General features: G+C 36.6%; 1 protein-coding gene across 1 annotated transcript in view; it reads right to left on the reverse strand.

Moving 5' to 3' along the window:
• Positions 1-2,344: 2,344 nt before the first annotated feature.
• Positions 2,345-14,856, reverse strand: part of CCDC186 (coiled-coil domain containing 186) — a 33,543-nt gene continuing 21,031 nt past the window's right edge. Inside the window, exons 10-15 of the mRNA XM_090278640.1 lie at positions 13,797-14,052; positions 12,986-13,175; positions 11,508-11,588; positions 9,469-9,679; positions 7,761-7,980; positions 2,345-6,032 (exon numbers count right to left, since the gene is read on the reverse strand). Coding sequence (XP_090134766.1) covers positions 5,949-6,032; positions 7,761-7,980; positions 9,469-9,679; positions 11,508-11,588; positions 12,986-13,175; positions 13,797-14,052 — 1,042 coding nt within the window. The 3' untranslated portion in view covers positions 2,345-5,948. The remainder of the gene's footprint in view (positions 6,033-7,760; positions 7,981-9,468; positions 9,680-11,507; positions 11,589-12,985; positions 13,176-13,796; positions 14,053-14,856) is intronic.

Genomic DNA, 14,856 nt, shown 5'->3' on the forward strand with positions numbered 1-14,856 from the left:
ATAAAATTGATAGATGAGCACTAAAAAAAAAAAAAAAAAAAAAAATAGAACAAAGGCATCCAAATGGGAAAGGAAGAAAAAAGTGTCATTATTTGCAGATGACATGATACTGTACATAGAGAACCCTAAAGATTTCACCAAGAAACTACTAGAACTGATAAGCAATCAGTAAAGTTGCAGGATACAAAATATCCAGAAATCAATTACATTTTTATATGCTGACAATGAATTACCAGAAAGGGGAGGTAAGTAAACAGTATCATTCACAATTGCTTCAAAAAGAATAAATACCTAGGAATACGTTTAACCAAGAATGTAAAAGATTTGTACTCAGAAAATGACACTGAAGAAAGAAACTGAAGAAAACACAAATAAGCTGAAGCACATACCATGTTCATAGATAGGAAGAATCAACATCATTATAATGTCCATACTACCCAAAGCAATCTATAGATTCAACACAATTCCTATCAAGATACCAATGATGTATTTCAAAGAACTAGAACAAATATTTCAAAATTTATCTGGAACCACAAAAGACCCTGAGTAACAACAGTGATCCTGAGGAAGAACAAAGTGGGAGGAATCACACTACCTAATATCAACCCATATTGTAAGGTCATTGTGGCCAGAACAGCAGAGTACTGGCATAAAAACAGACACATAGATCAACGGAGAATAGAGTCCAGAAATAAATCCATGCCTTTATGGTCAATTAATATTTGACAGAGGAAACAAGCACATATAATAAAATGGGCTAAAGATAGTTTATTCAATAAATGGTGCTGGGGAAATTGGAGACACATGCAGAAAAATGAAGCTAGACCACCTTCTTTCACCACACACAAGAATAAATTCCAAATGGATTAAAGACATGATGTTAAGACTTGCAACCATAAAAACCCAAGAAGAAAACAGACAGTAAAATCTTGGACATTGCTCACAGTAATTATTTTTCCTCATATACTTCCAAAGGCAAGGGAAACAAAAGAAAAAAAATAAACTAAGAAGTTTTTGCACAGCAAAGGAAACCATCAACAAAACAACACATTGAATGGGAGAACATATTCAGCAATATATCTGATAAGGGGTTAATATCCAAAATTTAGATAGAACTTGTAAAACACCACCAAAAAAAGAACAACCCAATTTAAAAAGCGGGCAAAGACCTGAATAGACACTTCTGCAAAAAAGTACATATGACGGCCATCAGGCATATGGAAATATTCTCAACATCACTAATCATCAGAGAGATGCAAATTAAACCACAGTGAGATAGCACCTCACACTGGTCAGAGTGGCCATCATCAATAAGTCAGCAAGTGCTGGCGAGGATGTGGAGAAAAGGGGAACCCTTTTGCACCGTTGGTGAGACAGCAAACTGGTGCAGCCACTGTGGAAAGCAGGATGGAGTTACCTCAAAAAATGAAAAGAGGAACTGCCTTATGACCTAGTGATTCCACCTCTGAGAATTTATCTGAAGACATCCAAAACACTGATTTGAAAGAATACAAGCACCCCTGTGTTCAGTGCAGCGTTCTTTACAATCGCCAAGATATGGAAGCAGCCCAAGAGCCCATCAGTAGATGAGCGGGTAAAACAACTGTGGGACATTTACACAAAGCAATACTACTTGGCCATAAAAAGAAGAAAATTTTATTCTTTACGACAGCATGGATGGTCCTGGAGAACATTATGCTAAGTGAAACAAGCCAGTCAGAGAAAGACAAATACCGTACGCTTTCACTCATGTGTGGAACCTAATGAACAGACTGAACTAACAAGGAAAATAGAGACAGACTCAGAGAGAGAGCTAAGGGAAGGGGAGGAGTTGGGGAGGTGAAGGGATAGAGGAAAAAAGAAAAAGGACTCACGGACATGGAAAACAGCATGGTGATGGCAAGAGAAAGGTGGAGGTGGAAGAGGGTATAAGGGGGATAAATGGTGATTTAAAAAAAATACAAAGCCCTGGCTGGTGTGGCTCAGTGGATTGAGTGCCAGCCTGCAAACCAAAGCGTCTCTGGTTTGATTCCCAGTCAGGGCACATGTCTGGGTTGTGGGCCAGGTCCCCGGTTGGGGGCACACAAGAGGCAACCACACATTGATGCTTCTCTCTCTCCCCCCCTTCCCCTCTCTCTAAAAATAAATGACTAATCTCATAAAAATACAATAAATAAATAAAATAATTTTTTTTAAAAGACAAACATGGGAAGCAAAAATTTCTAGTCTGGTTTGAAAAAGAAATTCAAGCAATTTGAATCAGCCTTGCCAAAAGTCTGGTGAATCAGTTTGTTTAGTAAGTGGAGCATATCAATAAATAATCAAAGATGACATTACAATAAACTTGGTAAACAGGCATTACCTATTTAATAAGTACAATATATACATAGAATTCTCTTGAAAAGTTTAATTTTATACAGAAACATATTTACAAAATGAACAGTGTAATCAAATTAAAGATTATCTGTACAATGCGCACACACACACACATATATATATACATGAACTTTGGAAGATAAACAAATTTCGTCATCATAGTCTAAATAGACAGCCATATTGCATTTTAAGAAAGGATTCCATTCCAGAAGAAAAATACAACTTTAATATACAATTATATTTTTCATTTATTTTCCTGAAAATTCTTGATAACTGGATACTTTTTCAATTACTTTCTCTTGTTCAGCCATGACAAATTTTTAGGTTTCTAGTGCCACCAACTGGTGCTAAAAATTAACAATCTTAGTGTTAAAAAAGAATTGTGTTTTAAAACGAGAGTTATTTTTAAAAATAAGCGACTGGACTCAACATTCATAAGGCAACTTAACCATATTGAAAAACATTATGATTGATAAAAGTATTTTCACCTGGGTAGCATATATAACATTTACATTATTGATAGTTTCTAATTTTTTTCTTCTAATGGTAAATAATGATCTAAAGTTACATGTAAAAATCTTCAGAAAAATAACATACTGGAAAACAAAGTTTGGAAATATGACAGCGTGATTAGGTCATCTTTATGAGCATCAAGGAGGCATTAAAAATTTACTACAATGGCAAAAATCGAATGCCATTTTATGGTCTTTGGATCCCCCGCCCGCAGCTTTTCTTAATGATTAGTTCAACATCAAATATGGAAATGTGTATAATTACCAAGAAAACAGCAATGTGCTCCCAGCGTACCTCAGGAAGGTTCATTTCCCAAAGCTGCATGCCAGAGGGAGATTTTTCTGGGTCACCTACTTATACAGGTGGGTTGACCCTCTTCCCACAGAGGCTGGCTGTGAGCTGCAGAGGCTCAGAGAGGAGCCCCTCCTTCCTCCTGGCTATTTTCACTAGACCATAAGCTCCAGGAGGTCAGGACCTGCTCAGTCTGGCCTGTTCACCAATATCATCACAGTACCAAGTACGGTGCCTGGCAACAGCAGATATTCAATAAGTGTGCTTGTTAAATGAATAAATAACATATTAGTAGACTGATAAAATTTAATTTCAAGATAAACTGTTTTAAAATGGTGATGAAGAAAGTTAAAAAGGAAACACCGAAGTTCAAACTCCTTGTTCTGCTCAAACCCACCATTTTGAATCCTTAAAAAAGGCTCAAGTTTGGAGTGGTACAGAAAAAAAGGGAGTCACAGAAAGTATTCGCTTTAAAAGTGAAACCTGGTGAAGTGTATACAAATACACCCCACCACACACAAAAAATCACTTCCTGCTCAAACAAACCAAAATAGTCTTTGAGGTATACAATTCATAATGAACATATAAAACAAATTTCCCCCAGATATGAGGTTTATCCAGACCATTTTCCTCGTCTGGATGCCCCGTTCTTTTCTCCATGTATCCAATGCAGTGAGGACAGAAGACCCTCTGAATCCTTATGGCAGGAGCTGTTTGTGAATCAGTGAAGAGACAGAGATCTGATATATGCGCATCTTTGTACATTTTGCTCAGTCCTGATCCATATAAAAAGGATACAGGAAAACTAAAGAGCAAAGAAAAATAAAGTATTTTCTTCAAAAGTTTTCCATAATTTCTTACATTCTGGAGAAAAAAAGTAGCAGTAAGTCAAAATATGGTTTATAATAGCTTTCTTCTAAAATTGTTTCAAAATTAAGCTTCTCCAGATGAATGGTGGTATAAATGTCAATATTGGAATGCTTCAATTTTGTATGTAACAAATGTATTTATTACAAATGTATGTATATTTAATAATATACAGACAGAGGACACTAGATCTGATCTCTATTTGGTCTCCATTAATACATTTCGTCTTAGAAGAAAAAAAATTGTAGTGTTGGAATCTATATCACATAAGAAGCCATAAAAATTTAGTTATGTTGGCTACTCTAAGTAGTCTTTATGAGTATAAACAGTGTGTCTAGAAGCAAGGGGAAAATAATTCAGATTTGATTGCACTTACCCTCTTATTTTCTTTATTTTGATAAATTACTATTGGTAAAAAGAACGAGACACATTGTGGTAAGACATACCTTTTACAGCTATTTAAAAAGTAAAACGTTTCTAAACTCTTATTTCTGTTTTGAAATAAAAAGACTGTTTTTGGATGACAACATATAACAATATACAAAAAGAATACAATGAATTGTCTAATACTTAGTAAATTATCTTCCTAAACAACAATGATTTTTAAAATGTTACAACACTTTAAAGTGATATTGCCACCATGAGCCCAACTTTGACAGCCATACAATTCTTTAAAGGTTTTTAATCCATCACCCCAAAGTTTACTTAAGGGGAAAAAAAAAATGAAAAAATCCAAAACAAAATGAGGCTTGCTACAAGACAAAAATATAAAGAAATGGGGAAAAAAAACACACACACACAGAAATTGTAATGGGGAGAAATTCTAAGCAGCAAGAAAAAATTCAATGACATAGAAATACTGATACTTCGAGTGGCAACATTTAAGCTGCCACATCGTAAATAAATATTGTAAAACCCAATAGGATACATAAATTTGGCTCTAAAATTCCTTTGGTTACAGAGGTGCAATTATTTTGTGTTTTAAATATGCTGAAACGCCTCCTGTTTGGGGACTGTATGATCACCCCACTATAACAGGTAATTACAGCAACAATAAAGAATGGGCGCTCAGTACAGAATGGACGCATTCTCTTGGGAACAGGTTCTTCACAAATATTTTAAACATTTATCTTTGCATTTGATATTAGTAAAACTAAAGTATTTCAGTTTTAAAAAATTCATTATTCATCTGTTTTAATAACTAATCCATTTCACATTTTAAAACATAACTGAAAGTCACAGGAATTTTCTAAATGAGCATGTTATTTAAAATCATATTTATGTAACTGAAGATTTTAAAAACTCAACTATTAACTCAAAACAATCTGAATCTGAAAAAAACGCACCTAGCCCAGATAAGGTACCCACAAGGCCTGATCACTGTGAGTCACCACAAGCTAACTTTCCTATTTTTAAGGCTCACTGACTATAGCCCCTAAAACACAACTGAATGTTACACTGGAATGTTAAACCAAACGTCTTTATTTTTTACTTTTTAAGTTGGAGAAATAGCATATTACTGGAAGATTAACCCCTGGTCCTTTTATGCATAATTTTAAAAAGCTGAATCATTTTGGACATTATATGTTTTAAAGGGAAGAAAAATGAAGGAGGGGTTTTCAAAAGCCCTTGTAATGCTGAGCACTTCGTATGACTATTAGCGAATTAAATTAGGTTGTTTTGGTTCAATGACGGGCTGTCACCATACTCAACAAATACCATCGAGCCTGCACTCTTACAGTGCTCACTGCAGTGCATTCCTATTGGAAAAGGATACTTTTCTATACAGATGAGACAACGAGTTTTTTACTGGCTGACACGCAGCTGGGGAGCTTCCAGCAATACTGGGCAGGGACACCTGCTCCTCCTGTGGTTCTTGTCTCTTCACTGAGCAAGTTTTGTTAGGTTTTCTTCATCCTCTGTTCTAGTTCATGCTGGTGTTTAATAAGACGTTCTATTTCTGTTCCAAGTGTTTGTAAATTTTCCTTTAACCATTTGAAAAAAAAGAGCAAAAGGAGAACAGAACTACTAAGTACAATAAATAAAGATTTTGCTTGAACTACTTTTGCCTAAAATTTGAGGCTGAAACAGTGATGATTAGTCTTAAATGCCATGAGAAATAAACTAGGCATACAGTTATTTTCAGTAAAGTAGTTCTACATATTTCAGAGTAATAATCTTTTTCCTAAAGCTACAGCAAATTTATTACATAAAATTATAACTAAATTTTTAAAATTATTCTTAAAATCCATTACTATCAAGGCCCAAACAGCATAAATAGACTACAATAGATAATAGCTGCCAAAATTAAAATGAAGCTAGAAAATACATTGTAAAGTAAATGCCCTGATCTTAAAAAATATCTCAGTAATCAATTTTAACTTATAGTACATCTCGAAGGCCACCCACTGCATTAGTGTCTATCCAGTAGCTAAGCTGGCCCATCAACAGATGACTGGGTAGAAAAGCCAGGGTACATAAATACAATGGGGTATTACTCAGCCATAAAAAAGAAGGGAACCTTATCATTTGCAACAGCATGGATGGACCTAGAGGGCATTATGCTAAGTGAGATAAGTCAGTCAGAGAAAGACAAACACCACATGATTTCACTTATATGTGGAATCTAAAGTACAAAATAGATGAACAAAGTTGAAACAGACTCATAAATACAGAGAACAGACTGATGATTGCCAGAGGGGAGGGGGGCTGGGGAGCCGGGTGAGAAAGGTGAGGGGTTAAGAAGTACGGACTGTTAGTGACAGAGAGTCACAGGATGTAAAGTAAGGCACAGGGGGTGCAGTCAGTGACACTGTAAGAACCCTGTATGGCGCCAGGTGGGCGCCGGGAGCGTCAGGGGAAACACTTTGTAACGCACATGACTGTCTGACCACTTTGCTGTACACCTGAAACTATTGGGTTGGCCAAAAAGTCCGTTTAGTTTTTTCTGCAAAATAAGACATTTTTCATTTTCACCAATAATTTTCTTTATTGATTTGAATATTCTGAGTATGTTGGCTATCTCCCACGTGGTATAACGTCGGCTGTTCACAGTTAATGTCTTGATTTGATTGCTATCAACATCAACTGGTCTACCCAATGACCATGGAGCATCACCCAACGAGAAATCTCCAGCACAGAACTTCGCAAACCACTCCTGACATGTTCGATCAGTCACAGCACCTTCTCCATACACTGCACAAATCACTTTTGTGTGTTTCAGTTTCGTTTTCACCTTTCTTGAAATATTAAAGCATAATATGCCAAAACTGTTGCTTATTTTCTTCTACCTTCAATATTAAAATGGCTACATAAAAATTCACCAATTCTGGTATTTTTAAACGTATGCTGATGTGACAGTTGTCACAATACAATCTAACAAGATTGTTTCAAATGAAGTTAAAGATAGCCAAGTGATACTCAAGACATCTTATGGAAAAAAACAAACTTTTTGGCCAAACCAATAATACAAAATAATACTGAATATAAACTATAATTAAAAAATAAAAAATATAATAGCTAAACTAATTTTTTACTATTTCTTCCGTTGCTAGTTTGAAAAGTACTTTTCAGAAAGAGAAAAAACTTTTATATCTAGTTAAATGGCTATCTGGCATTACAGAAAGAGTCCACTTATGTGCTGGATCAAACTAGGAAAGAGGCACCATTCTGCCATGTTTACTGGAGGGTTGGCAAATGAGAAATGCAAATACCTTCAAAGTAATATTTTTTAGTAACGTATCCTCCAAAACAGCCTGTAACTTTCGGTTGATCTCCAAAGAGAGGTCCAATGTCAATCCACTGTCAGCTGGATGGGATGTATATAAAGATGCCATGATGCCGCCCCGTCTACTTAGATGGACTTTGTTAAAATCAGATGCCTCTGAAGAAAGAGTGCCTGCTTCTTCCCGTAAAATGTAACTCTGAATTATTCTGCAAAATAAAACAGCACCATCAGTTATGTGCCTGCAGAATTTAAAACGCTGGAGTTTAATTTACAAGAGTCAATTAGTCATAAGCATGCAGATAATTAGCATAAGTACCTATTAGGTTAATAACAGAACTATATTAGGAAATAATGGAATTTTCCTTATTCAGAGGATTTTCTAAAGCTATATAAACATTGCTTTTCTATTTCTTTATTACTTGAATAAAAATATTTGGGCAGTTTTTTGCTGCCATTTCAGTTAATATTTTCAATTTTCCTGTTGTTACACTTAGAACTTTTTCTAAGTCACAGGCAAACTTTTCACTAAGTCTAAAATTCCTGCAAAATAAAAATTAAAGTCATGGGTAAACACTGCCATATAAAAAAACTCTTCAACGAATCCGGTATTTGTGAGAGGAATGGCACACACAGGTTCCGGAGTGTCAGGCGGCACAGCTGAATCTGGTTCTCCACTCTTGGTCTGTCACTTATAAGACAAGTGGCGATTCTGGAGCACTTAGTAACTTGACCCCAGCCCCATTAACTTATCTGCCAAATTAGAGAACCCATTCTCTCCCTGAGAAGACGTCAGAATCAATGACGCATTGTTAAGTGAACAGGCACCATGTCTTGTACTCAGTAGGGGCCCAGTAAATTACCCCGCTATGTTCCACCCAACAGGAAAGGTAATCCACAACAGTACATATTTCTTCCAGTCATAAAAACAAAAACCTAAGTAGAGCACTACCTTTTTAAGTCCAAAGTTATTTTAATATCTTTAAAAAATTAATGTCAATCAGCCACCAGCATGAATGACAGAGTACCTATCTGGCTCAGGAAGTTCCGTGACCAGCGGACTACTTCAGTGGAAACAAACAGTCATTGACGTCCTTCATGCTAGGAAGGGAACAGTACCTAAGGCAGAAATTCAGGAAAAACTAGCCAAAACGGACAAGCCCACTCCAGATGTCATCTTTGTGTTTAGATTCAGAACCCTTTCTGGCGGTGGCAAGACAACTGGCATTGGCATGATTGATAGTGCCCTGATTCACGCAAAGAAAAATGAACCCAAACATAGACTTGCAAGTCACGGCATGGCCTGTATGAGAAGAAGACCTCAGGAACACAGAGAAAGGAAGGCAAGAACAGAATGAAGAAAGTCCGGGGACCGCAAAGGCTGGACAACAGAAGGAGGCAAGATTCTTCCGTGACTTTTTCTGTGGTGACTGTGCAGATTTTCACGAGAGGATTAATAAACAACTTAAAAAAATTAATGTCTACTGAACTCTATTATCACCTTAAAGGAAAGATCTGTGTTTTCTTTCATCTCTGTATTCCTAAACCTAGAACACAGCAAATGACCAACAAAAGACTGGGAACTGAATGACTATAATTAAGAATTATTTTTTGAAAGATTCTTAATTAATCTGAAAACAGTAACTTTACCATCTGAATAATTTTTAACACATTACATTACCATAATACATACATACTTTGTTTTTTTCCTAATTTCTTCCACCAGTTGTTTGATGTGATCCTCCATGAATTCTATCTTTTCATGTTTCCGAGCATGTGCTTTTTGTAGCCTTACTATCCTCTCAATCAGCATGGCTTTGTCTACTTCTGGAAAGTTATCCACACCTACTGATGACCCAGTATTTTCTGGAGACCGATCTTCTGCACTGCTTCGAACATTAATGGATCCTAAAGAGGGAAAAAAAAAAAAGGTTTAGATGTTGTACCTGGTCTAGTTATCTCTAATTTCATAGCATTTCCTCTAGCATGATTTTCAAACATTCAGTCTAACAGAATTGGGCACAGAACACAAGTAATACCTGGCCCAAATTCTTATTTTTGAATGTACTGAAAACAGAAGCACAAAAAGAGCCACTATGACTTTCAGAAATAGGAAGAGGAAGTGTCAACAGAGAAAAAGAAACTCAAGAAAAAGTCAGAAATAACAAGTCTGAAGTAAGACCAAAATTAAACTGAGAAGAGACAGACTGACAGACACAGATAGAGAGCAGAATACAGCCAGAGGGTCAGCTCAGGAGCCAGGTCTCCCTAGGTTCAAATCCCACTTTCTAGCTGCAGGACTTTGGACAAGTTACTTGCCTTTCTGTGCCTTGGTCACTTCATCTTCAAATGAGAATAACATTAGTCACCTCACGGGATTATTATCCTCATTTCAGGGAGTTAATACATGTGAAATGCTCACAGTCATGCATATGGTAAGCTCTAGGTGAATGTCAGCTATTATTTTTATCAACATCAGTTGAAAATAATTTTTGACCCTTTTACCCTAATAAACATGGCTTTTTCTCACCCCATTCTGTAGATTTAAGACAAGTTATATATCTTATCCAACATCAGGCACTAATAAATGGCGGAGCGGAGATCTGAACACCTACATGTAATTGCAAACCCATGTTTCTCCTACTAACTGCAGTTGATGGCACTTTCTCCTTTAACACACAACTCCTGGGAACAGCGTGGTACAGTGGTAGCAAAGACTCCAGGACCTGAGAGCTCAGGCTCTGTGGATGCTGGGCAAGTCATGGAAACACTCTTTAAAATGGGAATTATAGCCCTGGCTGGTGTGCCTCAGTGGACTGAGTGGCAGCCTGCAAACCTAAAGGTCACCAGTTCGATCCCCAGTCAGGGTACATGCCTGCGTTTCGGGCCAGGTCCCCAGTTGGGAGCGTGCGAGAGGCAACCAACTGATGCATCTCTCGCACATCAATGTTTCTCTCCCTCTCTTTCAACCTCCTTTCCTTTCTCTCTAAAAATAAAAATATGTAAAAAATAAACTAAAATGGGAATGGTAACAACTCACATGGCTTCTGCAGAGTAAATGATATGTTAAAAGCATTTAGCCTTCTGGCATTGCAAAACTGATAAATACACTAATATATTGCTATTTTCAATATATTATCAATCACAATTTTATAGACTATTCATTTCTGCTTTAGACCATAGGCATATTTACTACAAGAAAAGCTAGTAGATTGAAATGTACCTATTTAAAAAATCTGATATATAATGATAGTCATTTCATTAGTTCTCAGGTGTTAAAAGTAATATAAAAGTAAAAGAGGCCATAATGCTACAGTAAATCTCTCGGTATGGATGGATGCAAAATCTGAATTTAAAAATGGAAGAGGAAATTGTTATACAGGATAAGAGAAAAAGAGGGTAAGAAAAAAAAAAAGAGGTAGGGAAATAAGATGATATAAAACCATGTGACATACACCTGAAACTAATATAATATTGTATGTCAGCTATACTTTAACTAAGAAGAGCTTTAAATTCCAGAATGGGAAAAAAAAGAAAAGAGCCACATGACAAATGGACAAATTTGAAAGCCTGGGTAATGATTGGAACTTATTGAACTGGAAATATTTTTTACATTATGTATAACAAACATTTTTTAAAGTTCCAAGTGAAAGAAAAACATTTCAATACCTTTAAAAAATGCCAATTCTTTTCACAATGAATCACAAACTAGCTAGAGCCATCAGCTATTTCTTACCCGATGAACTAGAGCGACTTCCCATGCTGCTCGCGTCTCTGTCACAGCTGCCATTCTCAACCTGGTCTAATTTTCTTTTTGCTGCAGGAAAAAGAAATGGATCGCTGTTGACAATTATCATGGCCATTTTCCCCACGACCTCTGATTTTAATTGCTAAAATCACTTAGGCAAAAACAGCAAGAGGAAATTCTTGCATACATACTTTAAACAGGAGGGCTCTAGGTGCCATTCATATAAAATGACATCTAGAAGTGTACAGGCCAAATACAAAATACTTAGATGTGACATCATGATAACAACCTACCCTGGCTGACATCACTTAGTACACTAAGCATAGCCGTTGGAGTCCCGAAAGACGTAAAAGAGTTCCAGAAATTTCCCCCCTATTTCCCTTCCATTATTATCTATAAAAACAAACTGAATTCTTATGGCAAATATCTGAATATATTTATATTAAGTAAATGCTAAATCTCTTATTACTATGTTTCATCATATTCTGACACAAATGAAGCAGATGAAAATAGAGAATAGGAAGTCAGAATACATATCTTATTCATCTTTGTATCCAAGTACACAGCACAGACTCCCAAAAATTGTATGACTTTTTAAAAAATAATTTATTTGTTTTGTTTGTTTATTTATTTTTAGAGAAAGGGGAAAGGAGAAAGAGAGGGAGAGAAACATCACTGTGTGGTTGCCTCTCACTCACGCCCCCAACTGGGGACCTGACGTGCAACCTAGTCATGTGCCCTGACTGGGAATCGAACCAGCAACACTTGGCTCGCAGGCCGACGCTCAATCCACTGAGCCACAGCAGCCAGGGCTAAAAAATTGTATGACTTTTTAAGTGAAAGATATCTGGGTTCCAGTTCGGGCTGCTAATCACTGTGTTTGGTTGATCTATAACCTTTCTGGGTCTCAGTTTCCTATAAGATGCAAGGTCAGATCTCAATGATCTCCAACGTATAGGTCTACAATGTGGGGTGCAGGTACCATAGATGCTGCACAAAACAATTCATAGACACGTGTAGGGAGAAAATATCGGAACTTCTATTTATATTTAATCTGATCTTTTAAAATTTCTGTTTTTCTTTCGTTTTCTGATATCCATAAAATAGAATAATGCATGTTTAAAATTTACAAATATATATAAACAGGTAACAAATGCTTAAATGATTTTTACTAATAGGAGTATCTGATCAAAAAAGTTTCAATACTACTGCCCTAAGGTACTTTTCCAACTCATACACTTTGCAGTCCCATGAATAAATGGCCTTGAGCATAGAAGATGCTACAGACTATTCATGTAATTGCAAGAGGTTTAGCAATTTGGTTTAGGAACATTAATACATTAAAAAGAACGTAAGTCTCTAATCGATGTGGTATAATCTGATGTAAAGATATGTTTTCTATAAATCTTAATGATTAAAAGAAACAAAAAAAACAGTCAAGGTCTAAGTGTGAAAGGATTCTGTACCTTGCTGAAGCTGCTTGGTAAGATCCTTGACGCTAGAGGCAAGCTTACGTCTCTGAGTTACTAAATCATCTTTCAGTTCATCGACCTGGGTGCTCAGTGCTTTAACCTCTGCTCCTTTACAGGTGAGTTCAGCTTGCAGAGCCTGGACTTCCTCTTTTCGCAGTTCTTCCTCTTTCAACAATCTACTTTCCTAAATATTAAATTAAGATAAAACAAAACACACCAATTTTAATAGGTGACTTCTATGTTTCCATTATTTCGCACAGTTTAGAACATTAAAAATACATGGTCCTCAATAGTAGATTCTGCTACTGCTCCTTGCCAGGTTCTGTTTTCCTGAGCTCCTCAGGTTCTTCATGTGTGACACTGTGTTTGTCCTTCTATGCATGCAAAACAACACGTGCTAGAGGTGTCTGCATTTTTTAACTAAAGTCTCAAATTATTTTTACTAGTAACTTAAAGTCTAATAACTTGGAAATACTAAATCATTTTTAAACTACAAAAATATAAAAATGTGAAATACTGTTAAAAAGCATATAGTAATTCTAGTTAAGAATGACAAAAACCCTAATTTTCTTGTCCTTAGAAGTGAAAGATTTCTTCATAACCATTTTAGGGAAACATTTTATTATAAATCACACAAGTTGAAAGGAGAAACTGACACTTCTCGCAGCATATAAAATTACAAGATAGTCAGTGTCAATAAAAAAAAGAGCTTAAATCAACTACCACTAGCTCTATGCTATTAGGGAAACCTAATTTGTGCTTCTTGGTATGTTGCTTTAAATGTTCAATGTACAATAATACTTACCAAATTAATATTTGTCTGTTTCATTTGTTCACATTGGCTTTGTAACTGACTTTCACTGCAGGAAAGCTTATCACATTGCGACTGTAAAGAATTGGATTCGGACTGAAGTTGTGCATTCTTACTACTCAGCTTTTCTGTAAATAGCAGTAACTCAGATTCTCTTTTCCTACTGCCTTCGATGTCTTTTTGTAGGTCATTAATCAAAGAATTAAGACTTTCCACTTCTTCCTTCAAATTTTCAATTTCTTGTTTACCTCTAAAAAACAAAGTTTATATTTAAGAAAAAAACGAAACCATTAAAAGACATTAAATTAATGGTTTGGGAGTTTTCACTGAAGGAAGTACTTTATTAAGGCACTTTCATCAGTTCGTGTAATTATTTGTGAGCGACTCATACAACACACGCTGGGAATGAAGAGCTGGGAACATAAGGGCGCAAGACCGGCGTGGATCCCCGCTTTCAGAGCCTTTGATTGAGGAGGGAGATGGTACGAGTGTGATTAAATCTGGACAATGAAAGCACCAAGCGGATCACCCGACCTAGTGCAGGTGATGCCCAACTGATACTATGACTAGGGCCAGCAAACTTCCTGTAAAAAGCCCAGGCAGGATAGATCTTAGGCTTTGGGGCAGGTGGTCTTTGCTGCAACTGTTCACTTCTGCCCCTTGTGTGAAAGCAGCCACAGACATTCCATCAAGGGATGAGCATAGCTCTGTTCCAGACAAACGTCATATACAAAAAGAGATGGAAGGCTGGATCTGGCTTGCAGCTCATAGTTTGCCGATTTCTGACCTAAAGGAAAAGCAGGAAGGAGTAGGAGAACCCAATCTGTCCCAGGTAGAGGAAGCAACATGCTGAAGCTGAGAAAGAAAGAAGAGAGTGGATTCTTGTCGCCTGACAAGCAGAGCTCCGACACTGATGAAGATACGGCTGGCAACAAGTCCCTGGGACCTAACACACGGCTTGGCACACAGGGGAGCTGGGACATAAGAGTGGAGACGGAAAAGGCAGGAAGGGAGAAGCAAGAGACAGGTCACTAGAGCCCTTCCAAGCCACGGT

Source organism: Furipterus horrens, unplaced genomic scaffold, assembly GCF_987537825.1.
Source record: "Furipterus horrens unplaced genomic scaffold, mFurHor1.1.pri manual_scaffold_5, whole genome shotgun sequence".
Lineage (NCBI taxonomy): Eukaryota > Metazoa > Chordata > Mammalia > Chiroptera > Furipteridae > Furipterus > Furipterus horrens.